This window comes from Hemibagrus wyckioides, linkage group LG26, assembly GCF_019097595.1.
Source record: "Hemibagrus wyckioides isolate EC202008001 linkage group LG26, SWU_Hwy_1.0, whole genome shotgun sequence".
NCBI classification, from domain to species: Eukaryota; Metazoa; Chordata; class Actinopteri; order Siluriformes; family Bagridae; genus Hemibagrus; species Hemibagrus wyckioides.
In genome coordinates, this window is record NC_080735.1 from 20,555,522 (window position 1) to 20,576,103 (window position 20,582).

The 20,582-nt window shown below is 39.6% G+C and overlaps 1 protein-coding gene and 1 pseudogene across 2 annotated transcripts; both read left to right on the plus strand.

Annotated features, from left to right (window-relative positions):
* The first annotated feature begins 104 nt into the window (after positions 1-104).
* On the plus strand, positions 105-9,433 carry LOC131346785 (NACHT, LRR and PYD domains-containing protein 12-like; annotated as a pseudogene).
* Positions 9,434-10,323: 890 nt separating this feature from the next.
* LOC131347149 (zinc finger protein 239-like) lies at positions 10,324-20,336 on the plus strand. Of its 2 annotated transcripts, XM_058381079.1 has the most exons (4): positions 10,324-10,630; positions 11,637-11,765; positions 13,687-14,113; positions 19,024-20,336. In XM_058381079.1, exons 3-4 carry the CDS (start codon positions 13,714-13,716, stop codon positions 19,659-19,661), a joined length of 1,038 nt encoding a protein of 345 aa, XP_058237062.1. In that variant the 5' UTR covers positions 10,324-10,630; positions 11,637-11,765; positions 13,687-13,713; the 3' UTR covers positions 19,662-20,336. The 2 variants fall into 2 exon arrangements, with proteins under 2 accessions (XP_058237062.1, XP_058237061.1); XM_058381078.1 differs by lacking the exon at positions 11,637-11,765 and having other exon boundaries at positions 10,325-10,630.
* Positions 20,337-20,582: the final 246 nt, after the last annotated feature.

The following is a 20,582-nucleotide window of genomic DNA, read 5'->3' on the forward strand; positions in this document are numbered from 1 at the left end:
CTTTTCATGTCATTTAAACATTTCCAAATATGTTGACCCCATTGGCTTTCCACATCACTTAGCGCAGACGAACCCCCCCGCCCCCCCCTTCACACACACACACACACACACACACACACCATTCACACTTGTTGCGGAAGTGAGCTGAATTTATTAATTTTGTGCAAAAGTGGAATTGAAAATGCAAATCCGTCTGTCGGATGCTGTTATTGAACACCGGTGACAAAACTCGTGTAGGGCTTTTTTGTGTAAAACTGTATTTTTGCAAATAAACGACAAAAGGCGGGATGTTTCCAAACGGTGAGTAAAGAGCTAATAATTTAAAGTGAGAAATAGTGAATAATTGTTAAACAGATGTTCAAACATCAGAAAAAACAGCATGAGAAGCGCTTTTATAGTCCAGTCAGAAGTTTATTAAAGTAATACTGTAGGTCTGGAAGAGTTTAGACGTTTAGCATTGCTTCCTGTTGTTTTGTTTTTTTGACAGATGTGGTTTTGTACAGAAGTGAAAGTGTATTATATCAGTGGTGGACCATCAGGGACAGTAAGTCCTTCTCTGCTGGCCTAAACAGCAGTGATCTGAATCACTGACTTGCATTTTAATCTATTTAATATATTTTTCCATGAATGTGTATTAAATAATTCCCAATAATCTATTCTCTACATTTCATAGCTTTTCTCTTGGTTGTGCTGCTTCCAGTAGTGTATATTTATGATAAGAGTATTTATCCAATCAGATTTCAGTGGCTGACATCACCGTTTGGTTTGTCTTCAGAATCAATAGTGCAGGCGCCTGAGGCTTAAAATAAGTGGCAATGAAACTGATCCATTAACCAATCAGATTTCGAGTTGGCATCACTGGGGCCATCTAGCAGGCATACGATTACGTCAGCAATTTCCCGTCCTTTGATTGGATAATAGTCAGAGGCAGTAAACTGCACATATACCCTGTTATATATTCACTGTGTCTCATTTCGGATGCTGCGTCCTCCGGAGATTGCAGTTTGCTGCATACGGCATCAAGAATGTCTTTTTTGAGAAAAGTAACTGTAATAAAATGGACTGTTCCTTGTGAGGTGTGAAATACTGTAGACTAATTTCTTTTTTACTTTGTTATTTAACGGGTGATTAGTATCTATTGCCGTGGCATCCAGGGGCGATTCTAGAATTTTTTTTTATTTAAGGGAGTCTCAGCCAACAATGAGGGTATAACAGTGAAAAATAAGTAAATAAATATTTAAAATAAAGGTTTGACTAACAGGGTAGGATGGTAAACTTATTGCAGCATTCCACTGTATTGCATAGATGTGTATAACATATGAGTAATGAGTCTTCCTGATCTCACACACACACACACACACACACACACTTGTCCTCTGATCCTCGCTCTGTGATGCTGTGGTCTGCAGTTTGAAGAACGCGCTGAAAGACGGGGAGGATCCGAAAGTCTGCCGCCGTTTTCATATGAAATTTAAAGGGGACTGAGGAGATTACCAATCTGTGTACAGTTTATGGAGAATCGCAGAATTTTAGGAGGGCTGAGTAGAAAATGGCCTAGCCACGCCCATGGTGGCGTCATAATGATGGTATAGAGGTGGATTAATTCAGGAAGGACACCAGTGAAGGTCTAGATGTGAAATGCACGGCCCACCACTGGTATTATGTATAGATTTAGGTCTTTATAAACGCAGGTAAATGTAGGTATTTGCAGGGTCAGCTTTAGAGATGAAGAAGAACAAGCTAAAAAATGTATTTTTTTTGACATATTCACCACTTTCACTCACAAGTAAGATTTTAGTTTTACTTTTCTTATTGTCTGATCACAACTTCAACAGAAGGGATAAGACTCCTGAAAAACCGAAAGTTAAGATGGTCAATATCATGAATTTGCTAAAATGTAAACAGTTTACAGCCATAGCCTGGATACTCCACACAGCTGGATGTTAGTCAAGAGTGTTAAACTGTAGGTTAGGAGTTTGACAGAAGACATGTTGGAACTCTTCAAATGAGGAAAATGTCTAGTCTTATGACACCAATATGAACATTCAGAGTTTTGAATGACCTTGAAAATCTCACTGTGAAGCAGATTGGTGGCAGCACCATGTTATATATTACCCTTGGTTACGTATTAGCTTCTGAGGATAAGTTGTAGGGACATACACGCGTCCATGCATCTTTTTTTCCGTTTCCTCAGTGAGTGAAGACTACGTAGAGTTGCAGTTTCTTCGTCTGATGATTGTTTTCTCTGTTTGGATCTGGAAAAAGAGATCAGTGAATCGCACCATCAGTTCTCAGCCCATCACTGGTAATATGAAGGCTTTTTTTCTTCCTGTATTCCTGTGCTTATTGTCACTGCAGCACAGAACCTACAAAGCAAATTGTGCACCATTATTATAGTCAAGATTTCAGGACACATAACATTAAGTGATTTCTGTTAAGTTTAAGAATTTATTTCTCTATCTACATCTATCCTTCTCTTATATGATGATGTGAAAGGTAAATGTCTTTAAGTAGTTTCATTTAATTATTGATTGTTGAATAACATTTAATTGTAAGAATATTGTAAATATACAATTTAAAATATTATATTTGATTATTTTAATTAGATCTTTTATTAATTACTGATACTTTTCTGTAGTGTTTTCTGATTTTATTTTTACTGTTAATATAAATGCTTTAATTTGTTTTTGTTTGACATTTATATTTATTTATTTATTTAAAGACACATCCCCAGTCCAGTCTCCTGTCTCTCCATCTGCTGGATTCTCTGTTGTTGTGAAGGCTGAAAGTGGCAGTATTGTTACGATTCCTGCTCTCATTAACAGCACATTTTCAGATCATGTTGCCCTCGACATCACAGGCAGCACTGCTTTAACTCGTATGTATAATTCATATCTATCTATCTATCTATCTATCTATCTATCTATCTATCTATCTATCTATCTATCTATCTATCTATCTATCTATCCATCTATCTATCTATCTATCTATCTATCTATCTATCTATCTATCTATCTATCTATCTATCTATATATATATCTATATATATATATATACATATATACATATATAACAGTAAATAAAGCAGTTTCACTTTCACTTTACTGCTCGTAAGATCATATAGTGGTAAATAGTGGTAGCTCCTGTGTTAAAGAGCAAGCAGGAATAACACTGTTGAAAGGTAAATAATGTTAGCGAGCATGTGAAAGAGAGTAAAATAAAATAATACCAATAAAAAAGCTATAAAAATGGCTGCTATTTATTGGCTTCTTTGTTGAGAAAGGTACATCCAAGACAAAAACCTCAAAAATGCTCAAAACATACTGTGTATTGTGTTGAGAACATGGCATGTGTGTTGCCATAAATTCTTAACATGACCTTGCCATAGCGGTTGTTGTTTAATGTAGAGAGAAGAGATTCTTTGATTAGTGTTGCCTTGTGTCATTTTATTCCTCATTCAATCTTTCTGTTTCTTTGTGTCTGTTGTTCCACAGAAGCACAAATTGAAAAGGAAAATTTGGGTAAATATGTTACTTCAGCTTCTTAGATATACATGTTTTTTACATAACAAATATGAACAAACATGTATTTACTGAATTTAGGACACAGATCCACATTGAGCTCCCAAGAGCACTACGTATGCACTATAGTTTCTATAGGTGAAACAATGTTTAGCCCCATTGATTGTTGTTTATGGCTCCATTTCCTGGTTTGTATAATGAATGGAGACATACGGAATGGTTTTAAGCTCCTTCTCTATTTTGCCCCATACAGACTTATCTACAGAAGTTCTCCAGAAATTTCTGGTGAGTCACAGAGCCGAAATGAAGAAGAAATGCGAGTGCATTTTTGAGGGCAAAAATAAAAAAAAATTTCCTCTGAAGAAGGTCTACACACAGCTTTACATCACCGAAGGAGATTTCAAAGAAGTTAACAAGGAACATGAGATTCTGAAAATCGACAAAGCCTTCAGTGTGCAAAAATCTCAGGAAAAAACAATCCACTGCAATGAAATTTTCAGCCTTCAGGGGGAAGATGAAGAAAATAGAGTTGTGCTCACCAAAGGAATTGCAGGAATTGGAAAAACGGTATCAGTGCAGAAGTTTATTCTTGATTGGGCAGAAGGAGAAGCCAACCAATCCATAGACTGCATTTTCCTCCTTCCATTCAGAGAGATTAATTTGATTAAGGATGAAGAATACAGTCTGCATGAATTACTGCAGGAATTCCACCCTGAACTGGAAAAATTCAGTGATACCCATTTGTACAAAAATCTCAAGTTTGCATTCATCTTCGATGGGCTTGATGAGAATCGCCTTCCGTTGGACTTCAGAGTCCGTATGGTGAGAAGCGAGCAGAAGAAAGCCTCTGTGAATGCTCTCATCACAAACCTTATTGAAGGAAATCTGCTTCCTTCTGCACTGGTCTGGATCACCTCTCGACCAGCAGCAGCCAATCAAATCCCTTCACAGCATGTGAGCTTGTTTACAGAAGTGCGAGGATTCACTGACAAACAAAAGGAGGAGTATTTTAAAAAGAGAATAACAGATGTGAATCACGCCTCTAAAATCATCTCGCAGATAAAGAAATCTCGGAGCCTCTATATCATGTGCCACATCCCCATCTTCTGCTGGATCACTGCTACAGTGCTTCAGGAGATGCTGGTGCAAAATGGTGGTGAAGAAATTCCCACTACTCTGACTGAAATGTACATCCACTTCCTGCTTATACAGATGAACATTAAAAACCAGAAGTATGATGACAAAGAGGAGCGAGATTTAAAGAAGCTTCTGACTATGAACAGAGAAATGATCCTGAAGCTGGCCAAGCTGGCATTTAAACAGCTGGAGAAGGGGAACATCATGTTCTATGAAGATGACCTGATAGAGTGTGGTATTGAAGTCGGTGTAGATTCAGAGTACACTGGGATGTGTGCTGAGATCTTTAAGAAAGAATCTGTGCTTTACGAGAAGAAGGTTTACTGTTTCATACATTTGAGCATTCAGGAATTTCTCGCCGCACTCCATGTTTTTGACTCCTACCTCAACAAGAATATGAATGAGTTACAATTTTTTTTCAATGATTTCCCTCCTATGGACACTCAGCTAGATGTGTTGCTGAAGAACGCTGTTGATAAAGCCAAAGAGAATGACAATGGACATTTAGATCTTTTTCTTAGATTTCTTCTCGGCATTTCACTTGAGTCCAATCAGAAACTCCTGCAAGGCGTTCTTACACAAACAGTCGTAACCAAAAAGAGCATTAGCAGAGTAATCCAGTTCATTAGACAAAAGCAGAACGAATCTTCTGATATGTCCCCTGAGACATCAATCAATCACTTCTTCTGTCTGATGGAACTGAAAGACAGCTCCCTCTACAACCAAATCAAGAAATATCTGTGTACAGACAACTTTCCAAATAGAGAGCTTTCCTCATCAAATTGCTCAGCTCTGGCCTACTTGATATTAATGACAGGGGACATTTTGGAGGAACTCGACCCAAAAAAATTCAACCCGTCCATTTCAGCCTATAGGAGACTCATCCCTGCTGTGAGCTGCTTCAGAAAAGCTTGGTGAGTTAAATTCCTTGTTTAACTGCTTGGCGTGTGATGTTACCTTCAGTCATATTGTTTTATGTAATTCTTCATACAGTGCACTTTGAAGGTATGTATGCTGTGTCTTTGGCTTCAGGCTTGCTGGTTGTGAGTTGACTGAAACATGCTGGGAGACTGTGACTTCAGCTCTAGGGGCAGAAAGCTCGGTTCTGACAGAGCTGGACCTGAGCGACAATTACAGGGTGGAGAAGGGAGCAAAGTTGCTTTCTGATGGACTGAGGAGTTCACACTGTAAACTGGAGATACTGAGGTCAGCAATGTGTAAAATTATAGCTGGAATACTACACTGTTACACCATTACTACAGACAGGTCAACATGAGTCATCTTATGAAGACTGCATTACAGTGTATTAGTGTCTTATATATGTTATAAAAACATGAATTATTGTAATAACTGATGAAATAAAAACATTTAATGGAATTAAACCACTCTTTTGAACTTGACTGTACGTTAATGCTAACTTTCATAACTGTCTTAAGACTAGCAAGATGCCATTTCTCCCAGAGCAGCTGTGCTGAACTCGCTTCAGCCCTCACATCAATTTCATCTTCTCTGCGTGAACTGGACCTGAGCAACAATGACCTGCAGGACACAGGACTGGAGCTGCTTTTTGCTGGACGGGAAAATTTATACTGTAATTTGCAAATTTTGAGGCAAGTATGAAAAATAACTGGAATAATCGATATTAAAAAATAAATTGCAAAATCTGTCCACTGGCATATATACATTTTCAACTTGATCTTTGTGTGACCTACTTTTTTACAACCACAGAATTTTGTATGTTAATGTAAATGATCTTTTCTTCATGGCTTTGTTCTGAATCCAGGCTGAACTGGTGTAACCTCACAGAGAAGAGCTGCTCATTCCTCTCCTCTCTTCTCAACACTTTAAGAGAGTTGGACCTTAATAACAATGACCTGCAGGATTCAGGAGTGAAGCTCATTTCTGAAGGACTCACCAATGAACACTGCAAACTGCAGATACTGAGGTTAAATTTCAAATAAAATACTAAATCTAAACACTGCTGATCTGGAAATTGTTTTCATTTTATATTTCATTCTCTGTTTTTTAAGGTTGCCTGGTTGTTTAGTGACAGAAGAAGGATTTTCTTTACTGGCATCTGCTCTGAGTTCAAACTCCTCACTAGTCCTGACAGATCTCGATCTGAGCTACAATAACCCAGGAGATAAAGGAGAAAAGCTGCTCTCTGAACTGCTGAATAATCAAAACAGCAAACTGAAGACACTCAGGTAAGATTCTGCTTAAGTTCTGGAGTACTCTGTAGTCAAACATGACAAAGTCGTGTCATGCTGGAACACTTTCAGGTTCCAGTGAAGGGATATAATAATTTTACAGTGTACAAAGGCATTCTATACAGTTTGGGAAAGAACTACATTGGAGTGTGATGGTCAGGAGTGCACATATTTTTGGTCATATAGTGTAAATGACATTAAACTATTAGAAGTGTATTTCAAATGAATGTACATAATGTTTTTCTTTGACTGTGATGTAATTGTAAAACTCTTTTCTGTAGGATGGAACCAAAAAGTGAACGATTTATCAAAGCTGGGATCAGAAAGTGTAAGTTCCCTTACCTGCCTTTTTCTGATTTCTTCTTTTCCTCTTTCATTCCCTCTTGGTACCTTATGATTTACCTTCGCCATTATACCGTTAGCAAGGTCTGTAACTGGTCAAAAAAGAAGGTGCTTCATTTTAAACATGCGGGTAAACAAAAATCACATGTGGCAGTGGCCTAATGTGCATTAAACTGCTTTTAAGGTGAATGGGAAGGATCGTGGGGAATAGGTGGCCCCCACTGCCACTTATCCCCACCCCCACTGTCTGACAGGCTGGGGTGATGTCTGCCCTGCAGCTGACTTCCCCTCAGAAAGAAGAGGTAATGAGCTGCCACTATCTGCCATGATCACACTATCTGATGTGATCAGAACACAGGTTAAAAGACAGCACAAGCAGGTACTGTAGGATGTATAGCATGGGTCATCCTTCTAATGCATCAGTCTATACTCCTCTGCCAGCAGCCACCTGACCGGTGTCTCTGAGCTGTTGGTTGAATGTAAATGGAGGACCGAGTTCATTGAGCATCAGCAAACAGAAGCACTGACACTGCTGTTCTGGGATTCCCCCACCAGTATCAGCAGCAGACCATAGATCCAACTGTCCAGCCCCATGCTTCCGCAACATGCTTAGGAGTTTGATGTGAAGCACGGCTGCGACAGCTGCAAGAGCTGCTGTGGGAGTATCTGCTGACTAGACATAGCACCTGCCAGTCCTCTGCCTGAGCTTGCAGAAGGGCCTCAAAACACTGTTCCTGCATCGTGCACAGCTTGAGGTGTTGTTTCTGGTAGATGCTGTTGAGGGTCTTGACCATCTCAATGGGTGGCAAGGACTTCATCATGGTGAATCCTCCTCAAAATCCTGGATATTGGAACCAGTGTTATACCTTCTTGGGTTGAATTGGGATTGAGAAGATGAGAGGCAGGCTTGGGACAACTCACAGACTCTTTCATTTTTACTTTTTATTTACTTCAATTTTCAGCTATTTTTTTTAATAGTTTGCACAGCACACATACGCCCGGCTCTGTGCTTCTCAGCTCTCTCTTTTTCAGGTTCAATAAAAACCTGTAATTTGCAGTTGCACTAATCTCTAAAATTATTTAACACTTGCCATATCATTATTTGCTCTACTGTATATGACCTCCCTAAATTCTTTCCTATTTTTATGTATTGTTGATCCAGAAAAATCTCCTGTGATATTTTTTAGGATTATTTAGTTAGTAATGCTAATGTTTGGCTATATCTGCTTAAATATAATGATATTATGAGGTAAATAAACCTTTTTCTGTTCATACAGATGCCTGTAACCTCACGTCCAAACTCGGCCCACACACGCCTGTGTCTGTCGGAGTCGAACAGGAAGGTTTCTTTCACGTTCCAAAGCCAGCAGTACCCAGATCACCCAGAAAGATTTCAGCTATATCAACAGATTCTGTGTAATGAGAGTCTGAGGTGTCGCTGTTACTGGGAAGTCTTTTTAGAAGACACATTACCAGAAATTGGCGTCACATATCTTAGTATACAGAGGAAGTCGGAAGACGATCCAGTGTGGGATGCCTACATGAAGTTTGGGTTAAACAGCGTCTCATGGGTACTCTGTTCCTTAAGCAGTGAACGTGTCTTTGCCAGACACAATTCAGAGGACACAGACATAGACGTACTAAGGTCGAACAAGATAGGTGTGTATCTGGACTGGCCTGCTGGAATCCTGTCCTTTTATAATGTCTCACCAGATACACACACACTTACACACATACATACATTCTGCACAGTGTTTAAAGAACCGGTGTATCCAGGGTTCAGTGTGGACAGCGGCTATCTGACTTTATGCCAGCTGGATTAAATGGCCACATAAAGGAGTTAATGATTTTTTTAATTATATTTCTATGTATATTTGATATTTTATAAATGTTTGGAATCAATTAATTAAATAAATTCAATCTCAATAAAATAAAATCTATTATTTTATTTTTATTTTATTTATTATCTATTATATATTTCTCAAAGAGCTGTAAAATGATGATAGCTGTGAGCTATATGAGCTTTATATATTAGCTTTCACATAATTTGTAATAAATAAATAAATAAACTGAATAAACAAATAAATCTGTAAAGATTGGAAAGGATTCAGGGATCCTGTGCCCAATGTAGCCTCAGTTTCCTGTTCTTGGATGTCGAGATGTCGCCTGCTGCTGTTGTAGCTCATCACCTCATGGGTCTGGTTTTGAGCACCACAAGTCCACAATAAATATGTGAATTTTCCAAAAGTGTTATTGAGTCTCTTGTTGAATAGTGAATGAGTAGTGTTGCTATAGAAAATGACTGTACACACACACACACACATATATGCACTGTTAGCACAAGGCAGGCTGGGTCCATGGATTCTGACCATCTGTGTGCCAGTCTTCAGCGGTCCAGTTTTGGTGCCTGTGACAACAACATGATTGGCTAATTAAATAATTGCATGAATGAGTAGATGTGTCTAAGCTTTATAAGGGACACCTGTATATCTACTCAGAGGCACACAGACAGTAGGGTCAGAATCCAAGGACCCAGCCTGCCTTGTGTCAAATGCCCAGGCTTTTAGGAGATGGTGTGATGGCACCAGGCAGTGGCATTCCTGGCTAGAATGCCACAGCCTACAGAGTATTGCTGCAGACAATGTCCACAATTTCCCATCTCTAATGGGTACTTCTAGCATGATAATACACCATGTCACAAAGCAAATGTTATATCAGACTGGTTTCATGAACATGGCAGGAAGTTCAGCGAAGATCTGCAGGCACATGCGTGATGTAATCATCTCAGCATGGACCAGGAATGATTCCAATATATTGTGGAGTCCATGCCATGAAGAACCTGAGGCTTGGGAGCAAAGGGAAGAATCTCCCCTGTATTAGTATAGTGTTCCTAATAAAGCGATCGGTGAGGGTTTATATACAATCCAAACGAAACAATAAGAAGAAATGTCTAATCTAGAAACAAACACTTGTCCGATTTACTCACACCAAACCACACGCTCCGACTGAGCAGCGATTTCTATTGCGTGCAGAAGATCCATCCGATTGGTCCAAATCTCTGATCGACACACGGCGCAACCAATGAGAAACCGCTAGTGCTCCGTCCGTGGCGTCACAGCGCCATAAAAGCGGAAGAGTATGTGCGAATGGAATAGTGAGATCCGCCATCAGCGGACAGATCGGGATTAAATCCTAAACCCCGGGTTTAATTCTCACCTCTGACACTTTATATGAAGCCTGGCGCAGTTATAGATGTTTATCCAACATTCCCGTCGCATTTATGTCTGCGTCTTTACTGAGGTTTTGGGGTTTTATTGACTTCTCTGTAGGTAAATAATGGACGTTTTGTGGAAGAGCTCAGTAACGGATCTGTCCATGCAGGACACCAAATTACAGCTGAAGCAGGAAGAAGGGGATGAGGTTTGGAGCTGCATTTTAATTTAGAGGGAAAGAAAACCATCCAAGTTCATAATGAGCTGTTTATCTAGTGTGGAAGATGTGATTTGGTGATGTGTTCATCATCATATGATTTTCTGATGTTTGTGATTTTTTTATTGTTATTTTCAGCAGAATGTCGATGACTTTACCATCTGTTTATTTCTCCGTTAATTTCTTCTTAAACACTTTCACATATTGTAAATTTATGTGATATATACAGCATTTTCCACTTATTTTACATAGTTGGAGTTGTTCATAGGAAGTGAAAAGTGGTTTATTTATCACTCAGGGTCAATACAATACGCAGAATAATTCAAACTGAACACACAAAAGCAAAAAAATCTGTATTTAGGATTGCAATATAATGCTTGTGATATAAACAAGCTTCGACAAGGAATAATCTGGTTTATATGAGTGTTCTGAGTTGGAAAAATTATTTCCTATTGTTTAATCTAGCACTGAAATATAATCAACACTGACCACTACCATACCACCCTACAAGCCCCTGTAATTGACCTCTTACTATAGAAACCATAATACAGTATTATTATTATTATTATTATTATGGATGCATTTGCAGAAACCTGTGTTTCGGAGCTGCACTACTCTCAGAGCTGCTCTAATAGAATATAATTCAATGTGATTAGTCAAATGGAGTTCAGCTGAGATAATGTATGAAATATGCAGTGGGTATAAGAAATCTACACACCCCTGATAAAAGGGCAGGTTTTGTGATATATATATATATATATATAAAAAAAAGTAAACAAACAAGAAGTTTTAGGGGAAAAGAAAGTACTATTAGTTGCTTAAGTGTTCAGTCCCCCTAAAGGAATACTTGATTTATGCAACTTTAAATTTTATAACAGCGTTCAGTCTTTTTGGGTAAGAGTCATTCAGTTTGACGTAAGCATTATTTTGTTTTTTCCTTGTACAATCATACTCCATCAAAACTCCATCAAATTCGCTGGACATCTCATGTGCACAGCTCTCATCAGGCACACCAGAAATTCGTGATTGGATTTAGATCTAGACTCCTGCACCATCCCAGAACCTTGATATTGGTTTGATGAAGTCGTTTGTTGATTTGGAGGTGTGCTAGGAGACATGCTGGAAGGTAAAATCCCTCTTCATTCTAAATGTCTTTAGGTTTTGCACTGGAGTTGACTGGTGTTTGGGCTATTAATTATTACCTCAACCTTGATTAAAACTGAAGAAAAGCAGGTCCAAAGCATGATGCTAACATCTTCATGCTTCACTGTGTGTGTGGTGGTGTTTTGGTGTTGAGCTTTGTTTTTCTAAGCCAAACAGTTATTTTGGTTTTATTGCCAAAAGGTTCAACTTTGGTCTGAACACATTCTGCTACATGATTTTGGGAGATTGGATGTATTTATTTTTGCAATATAATATTATTATTATTATTATTATTATTATTATTATTATTATTATTATTATTATTATAATAAGGCTTCCTACTTTCCACCCTACCCTATAGCCCAGACCTATAAAGAATTTGAGAGATTGTTGTCACATATAGGGAGCAGCCAGTACTTTCCAGAGATGTAGCTGTAGTTATTTTCTTGGCAGACTTCCTTTTCTCTTGGACCTTTAATCAGTTTTTGAGATGTCCTTTTATTTGTAATGTCACTGTTGGGCCATATTTTGTCCACCTGCTGATTGTTGTTCATTCAGTGTTATATGAATATCAACAAGCTTGGACATTTTTTTGTAACCCTCTCCTTTCCACAGTGCGGTCCTGTACCTGCATTGTAAGCTCTCTAGAGCTCATGACATTTCTATTTAGATTATTAAAGTCAGCTCCTACTGAAGAAAAGCATCCTGAAAGCATGACACTGCCACCTCCATGCTTCACTGTGTGGATGGTGTTCTTTTAAATAATGATCTGTGTTTTTGGCCAAAATGTTCAACTTTGTTTTCATCAGAGCCATAACTCATTATTACACATAGTTTTGAGAGATTTATTTATTTATTTTTGCACATTTTGGCCAGGCTTGGGTGGCTTTTTTTGGTTAAAGAGGCTTTTGTATTGCCATCCTGCCCTGTAGTCCTGACATATGAAGAATTTGGGAGATCGTTTTGACATGTAGGGAGTAATCAGTACTTGCCAGAAATTGCTGCAATTCTTTTAATGTTTCCTTAGGCCACTTGGCAGCCTCCCTGTCCGGTTTTCTTCTGGTCTTCTCATTAACTTTAGAGGGATGTCCTCCTGTTATTAATAACACTGTTGTGCCATATTTTCTCCATGTGTTGATTATAGTCTTTACAGTATTCCATGGTATATCCAATGTCTTGTCATTTTTTTATGTAACCCTCTCCAAATTGCTGTTTTTCAACAGTGAGATCCCGTACTGCTTTGTAAGCTCTTTTTGGTTTTTCCAGTCGGATGTTCCTAAGAAGATATAGGAACAATTGTGCTTTTATTTGGGGTTAGTCAGTTAGTTTAATTGATGGAAGGTATACATTAATTAGTATTTAACGTGAGTTTGAATGTGATTCTGGGATGTGGTAGGCTAGTGGCTAAGGTGTTAGACTAATGATCGCTGCCACTGCTGGACACCTGAGTAAGGCCCTTAACCCTCAATTGCACTTATAAAAAAAAGTAAAAAATAAATAAATAAAAAATAAAGTGAGATGAATTGTAAGTCACTCTAGATAAAGGTAAAAAAAATTTTTTTAACCAAACAAAAACCTAAAATTTTTAAACAGGGGTGTGTAGACTTTCTGTATCTGCTGTACACTCGAGAGAGTTGAAGGTGGTTGTACGTTGATGTTTACACATCAGCAGACAAGAGTCATTTTTCTGAAGCTTGTTAGTGAATCTGCAAAAATGCAAGAACAGGGCCATGTTTTCAAGCAGGATTTTTCCATTTATTTTTCATCATCTTGTTCTATTTGGTTAATAATTCTAGCAAGAAACTGAACATTGGTACCTCAAATAATTTCTCTAAAGTAAATTGTCAATAGAAAAAAAACAATGTTCTTTTTAATGATCATGTGTTCCATGTGTTTTGCACCAGGAATTTCAGGATTTTTTTCTTCCCACAATGCAACCCATGTCCACACTGATGCAACACCGTGAAGACAATGCTGGAGAGACACACAAACCCCAGGGAGATATGAACAGTTTGATACTTGATATTAAAACAGAACCAGATCTATTGGATATTGATTCATTTGTATACAGTGATGAGCATGAAGATTTATTGACCTCTAAAGACGGATGGGATTGTGACTCTGAACAGGAGGACGAGTTCACCCTCGAGGAGTGTGATGATGGACGCAGTACATTAACTATTATTAAAAAGGAGCCTCTGGAAGAAGAACTGAGTTTGTGTGGTGAGCTGCCATCAAACTGTAAACCTGAATCAATAGAAATCTCTAATAGTGAAGAAGAAGAAGAATGTGACATATCATTGGAGGAAAGTGAGGTGGTAAACATGACAGGTATGGCAAATTGAATTTGAACTATTGCTTATGCACTGTCTTTCACTGAGCTTTTTATTTTATTGAATACGTTTTGTAAAACTGACACTAAAGCATTTTGAAAGCACAAACCTCTATAGGCTCCAACATTAAAGTGAACTTTCAGCCACGTTTTACATGTATTGAGCCAAATATCAGTACAGATTTGATAACCTTTTTAGAGGTGTATTATGATGTGTGTTTTAGTCCTCACATCCTAGTGTCATTTGGAGATTGTCATTCTTTCTACAGAATGATACTCCTTGTTACACTATAAATATTATTTTGAAGTGGTTTGAGGAACGTGACAGAGCTCATGGTGTTGACTTGGCCTCTAACCTCCTAAGATATCAATCTGAATGAACATCTGTGAGATGTGCTGGACGAACAAATCTGACCCATGGAGGCCCCAACTCACAACGTAAAGGATTTTAATGGTCTGCTACTATCTTGGTACCAGATACCTTCAGAGGTCTTGTGGAGTCCATGCCTCGATGGGTCAGATGGACCTGCATAATATTTGGCAGATGGTTTTGTTATGGCTGATTGGTGTACATTTATTGAACATTTATTTCATCATCAAACACTTATTGATCACTTTACCTTGACAACACCTGTTAGGATATCAAATATTTGTGCCATCATGCTGACCAAAATTGGTTCAAATATGATGACTCCTATAAGAGTAGTACCTAAAAGTTTAATACCTGTTAAAACGAGCAAAATCCAAATTGCATAGCTTCCTGTTGGATCGAATTAATGGATGTGTGGTTTGTTTGTATTAAGAAGATATACATACTTGCCAAGTTTGGTGCAACTGAATGGCCATTAATGAGAAAAATGTCAAAGGGGCTGCAGTTGAGCCCCAGGCTACACCAGCTCCAAGCTTTTACCAGAATCTGATGTCCACCATTTTTGATTTTTTTGTGCCAGGTTTATGACATTTTGAGCATGCCAAGCACCTCAGAAATTGCCTGATTGTTGAAAAATAGTCTGACCACACTTCCCCATCTTTACCAAGATGGCACCGGTGAGGTCGGCTGCCGTCACGACTGCTCCGACCCCTCTTTCTTTGTTTTTGTCTTTTAAGTTAACCTGCAGTACTATTAAACCGGCAATTTCTTCCATATGGAGTGCATTGAGTACGATATAGATACTCTTATTTCTATTGGTATACAATGTACTCACAATTCGACGTTTTTAACCCCGGATCCAAGCTGGCCGAGTGAGATCCTGAGGGAGAACAAAGGACGCAACCTGAAGCGGCGGCCCCGGGGGAAATGAGCCACCGTCAGGAACAGGCTGAGAGCCCGTGCACACTACACACCTCTGCCTAGCATCCTGCTCGCCAATGTCCAGTCGCTGGAGAACAAACTCGATGACCTCAGGGCCAGGGTAAAGTTCCAGAGAGACATTCGGGACTGCAATCTCCTCTGCTTCACCGAGACATGGCTGAACCAGCAGTACCAGACCACGCCATCTGGGAAGTCTGACCACACCGCCATCTTCCTCATGCCAAAATATAAACAAGGGCTCAAGCAGGAAGTTCTGGCTCAGAGGGAGGTCTCACGCTGAACGGACCAATTGGTGGCCGCTCTACAGGACGCTCTGGATGATGCAAACTGGGACATGTTCCGGCGCAGCTCTGATAACATCAATGTGTTTACGGAAGCGGTTGTGGGATTCATCGGGAAACTAGCAGATGATACTGTGCAGAAAACCACCATCAGAACGTTTCCCAATCAGAAGCCGTGGGTGGATAAGACCATCCGCGACGATCTGAGATCTCGTACCGCTGCCTATAATGTGGGACTTGCGTCAGGTGACATGACCTTTTTCAAGGCTGCGTCATACAATGTGCGGAAAGTGGTGAACGAGGCGAAGCACTCGGTACGGGAGGAAACTAGAGTCACAACTCTAGGAGCCTGTGGCAGGGATTAAGGACAATTACAGACTATAAAGCACCAACATCCGGTATGATGAATGCGGAAGTAACTCTGGCAGATGAGCTGAACACCACCTACGCTCGCTTCGAGGCTGCAGCTAACGATGCTAATGCTACAGCTAATGCTAATGGCTGTAGACAGGAAGAGAATGCCAACACCAATGCGTTCATCATCTCCGAGCATGACGTGAGGAGATCCTTCAGGATAGTGAACACCAGGAAAGCAGCAGGACCAGACGGAATCTCAGGTCGAATCCTCAGAGCCTGCGCTGACCAGCTAGCACCCGTGTTCACAGACATATTCAACCTCTCCTTAAACCAGTCGGCAATCCCCACGTGCTTCAAAGAGTCCATCGTTGTTCCTGTCCCGAAGAAACCCCATCCTGCTTCCCTCAAAGACTATCGACTATCGACGACGCTGACTTCAGTTCAGCGTTTAACACTATAATCCCCTCCACACTCACCACCAAGCTGGAGAACCTGGGACTCAGCCCATCTCTTTCAGTGGATCTCCAATTTCCTAACTGGCAGACCACAGGCAGTAAGGATAGGCAGACATGTCTCAGCCTCACTCACCCTCAGCACTGGAGCCCCTCAGGGTTGTGTTCTGAGCCCCCTGCTGTACTCTTTGTACATGTATGACTGCATGGCCACTACCAAGTCCACCAACATTATGAAGTTTGCTGACGACACCATTGTGGTCGGATTGATCTCCGACAACAATAAGACGGCCTACCTGGAAGAGATTTAGACTCTGGAGAACTGGTGCCAGAGGAACAACCTCCATCTTAACGTCAGCAAGACTAAGGAGCTGATAGTGGACTTCAGCAGAAAGCAGGAGAGGAACTACCAGATCAACAGCAGCCCAGTGGAGAGAGTGGACAGCTTCAGATACCTCGGTGTTCACATCATGCAGGATCTGTCATGGTCCTGTCACATCAACACCATGGTGAAGAAGGCCCGACAGCATCTCTTCCACCTCAGACGCTTGAGAGACTTTAGACTGCCTGCTAAGGTGCTAAGGAACTTTTATTTCTGCACCATAGAGAGCATCCTGATGGGAAACATCACAACCTGGTTTGGGAACAGCACCATGCAGGACAGACGAGCTCTTCAGAGGGTGGTGCGATCAGCTGAGCGCATCATCCATACCGAGCTCCCTGACCTGCACTCGATCTACAACAAGCGGTGCTGGACCAAGGCCAGGAAGATCGTGAAGGACCTCAGCCATCCGAACAATGGGCTTTTCTCTCTGTTGAGGTCAGGGAAGTGCTTCCACTCCCTGAAGGCCAACACTGAGAGACTGAGGAGAAGCTTCTTCCCACAGGCTATACGGTCTCTCAACCAGAACTCCACATAGGACTCATCTGATTAGACCTACTATGTTCCTACACATGTGTTGAAACTCCAACCAACCACACCGGACATTGCACATTACAGGACTGTGGCACACAATAAACACACAATGTACATCTGCACATTTGCACATTTCAAGACTGTGCACACAATACAACACATAACATACATGTTGCACAGTCTGCTCCCATTTACATACAAAGAGGACTTTTGCACATCTGCACTTTAAAGATGGACAATACCACTGCTCTCATCACCTCATCCCACTTCGTGACCACCCCGTACTGCTGCTGTCTGCATCTTGGTCACTATTGCACACTACACACTTCACTTTATATAATTTTGCAATAATTTTCTACTGCTGCTGTCTGCACATTGGACACTATTGCACTACACATTATTCACTTTATATAATTTTATAATTTTACATAACTTTGCATCACAGCTGTTGTATTTTACACTTCCTGTATGTACATTTTACGCTTTTACACATAGAATATGTATATCTTATTTTACATACATATTGTATATACATACCCTACTTTATTTATATTTATTATATTTTATTCTGTTTTTATTCTATTTTTTGCTTACTGTGAACTTGTTTTTATATTTCGTATTTTAGTATAATTCGTATTCTTATTTTTTATATTTCGTATTTTTGTATTTTATATTTTATCCTGTCTCTTGTTCTGTCCTTATTCCTTATCCTTTTCCTAGGGTCATAACAGTGGTGTAAGCATTTCACTGCATATCACACAATGTACTATTATGTATGTGACTAATAAAATTTGAATTTGAAAAATAATGAACACTTACTACATGACCTGAAGGTGGTATGGGAATTGGTATTCCTTATCCACATCATGCACTAGACCGGAACATATTTGTGAAGTTCAGACAGTAGAAAAAATGTGCACTTCATGGTGTCTCCTGTCCTTAACAGAGCCTTTACAGCATGAATACCTTTCTTTAAAACCTGTTTCTGTGTTTCAGTGTGATTTTCACTGTATCAGTGTATTCTTTCTATCTGAAACTAGTGTGATGTACCATTTTACAGTCCAAGAACACTTTTTTTTTTTGTTTGGTGATAAATTGAGCTCTTCACAGTCTGCTCAGTCTGAAACTCCTGGTGTCAAGTGATGATGTATGTTGTCTAGGTAATCTTTGATGTAATGATGGTGAGGCCATGGCATGATTTCCAATAAGAGAAGGAAGGGCGCAGGGGGGGGTCAAGCTGAAAGACAGGTTTGATATTGCCTGAGCCTGCAGGGGATAGAAGGAAGAAACACATGCCAATATCCTTTTGTCAGGTCGAGGTTAAAGGGATTTTCCAAGTTGGAATATTCACCTGGGCATGGGATAGATGTACCCAGAGATGGTGGATGGGTGGACAGAGAATAGGTGTGTAGGTAGGTGAATGAAATCTTGGATGCCTTGAATGATTGAGTGGTTTGATGAGGTGAAAGAATGGAGTTATGGAAAGACTGATGCACTGCTAGGTGCATTGGGTGATGAATGATATGATTGAATGACACACTTATGTTTTCTCTCATGTCAGTTTCTTTCTTTTTTTTCTTTTTTGCTCTAGGTGAGTGCTCCTACCTGCCCTCTACTAAAGTCTTTAAGTCATGCTCTGAATGTGGAAAGGTGTTCCCTACCTCATCCTCATACAACAGACACATGAGGATACACAGGGGTGAAAGACCTTTCCAGTGCTTTCAGTGCAACAAGACGTTTACTCAGTTCTCTTCATTTAAAATCCATCAAAGGATACACACCGGAGAGAAGCCTTACCACTGCTCAGAATGTGAAAAAACATTCAGCCGCTTGGACGCCCTTCACCTCCATCAAAGAACTCATACTGGAGAAAAGCCATACCAGTGTGCTCAATGTCCCAAAACCTTCACACGCCTACATGTGCTTCAGAACCATCAGAGGACACATACTGGCATTAAGCCATATCAATGCTCACACTGCGCGAAGACATTTACACGCTTATGCAGCTTTAAAGTACATACAAGGAGGCACACTGGAGAGAAACCATACCTGTGTGGAACCTGTGGAAAACAGTTTGTGGATGCCTCAAATCTGAAGAACCACCAGAGGGTACACACGAAAGAGCGGCCATATCAGTGCTCGCTGTGCAACAAGACCTTCATTCAGCTGGGTCATCTGACAAGCCACCGAAGAAAAACACACATTATAGAGACGGTCACAGTGCTCTGACCGGAGGAAGAGTTACACCTTTTTATCTACACTTACTACAGTAAGAAGTAAACACTTTCTTTCTTCACCAGGAGGTCAAATAACTCTCAGCTCCTCTTATCAATGCACTATATAAGGCATGAATTGATGACTGTTAAATAGATTATATGTGGACATTTAAGGGTCTAAACCCTGCTTTAACATTCATATGATCTTTTTTCTCTGTAATTAATTTTTATAATGCAAGGTCTGACAACAATCATTTTTCCCTCTGTACATTTATTTATATTTATATATATTTTTTATTTTCCATCATTTTTTGAATGGCGAAGATATTGTGCAGTAAAAACGTGTATTCCGTAAACGGCGTTGCTTAAGAAGGCAATAATTTTCTTCTACATTTTTGGCCAAATCACTACACAGTTTGTTTTAAAATGGTACACATAAAAGCGTGTATATTTGGTTTAAAAGAGTTCAAATGTCATCTTTAATCATTTAAACTGTCAAGATTTTTACTACCTTGAGGAACAAGTTATAGCTGCCTACTGCCTTTTTTCCTGATTATGTACTATCACTGTTATTATTTATACCTCTTTGGTCCGTTTTTTCATAACTGTTATTGACAATCCTGCCAAATGATGAGTCTCATTATGTTAACTTAAATGTTTATCCAGTAAATACATGCACTTATTTATTCATTTGTTTTATTGCTTATTTCTTTTTCATTTTCAGAAAATGACTGTGTGTGTACTTAGACATTTTATTAGGAACACCTGTACACCTATACATTCATGCAGTTATCTAATTCACAGATGGTGTGGCAGCAGTGCAGAAATTCTTGCAGATACAACCAGCAGCTTTAGGTAATGTTCATCCCATCCACCATAAGAATTGAGAAAAATGTGATCTGGGCCATTTTGACTGGGTTGGTTTGAGTATTTA

Coding starts and splice junctions, on each gene's coding strand:
- LOC131347149 (XM_058381078.1), top strand. CDS start 10,547: ATGGACGTTTTGTGGAAGAGCTCAGTAACGGATCTGTCCATGCAGGAC. Junction 10,631..13,686: donor AGCAGGAAGAAGGGGATGAG/GTTTGGAGCTGC, acceptor GTTTTGCACCAG/GAATTTCAGGATTTTTTTCT. Junction 14,114..19,023: donor TGAGGTGGTAAACATGACAG/GTATGGCAAATT, acceptor TTTTTGCTCTAG/GTGAGTGCTCCTACCTGCCC.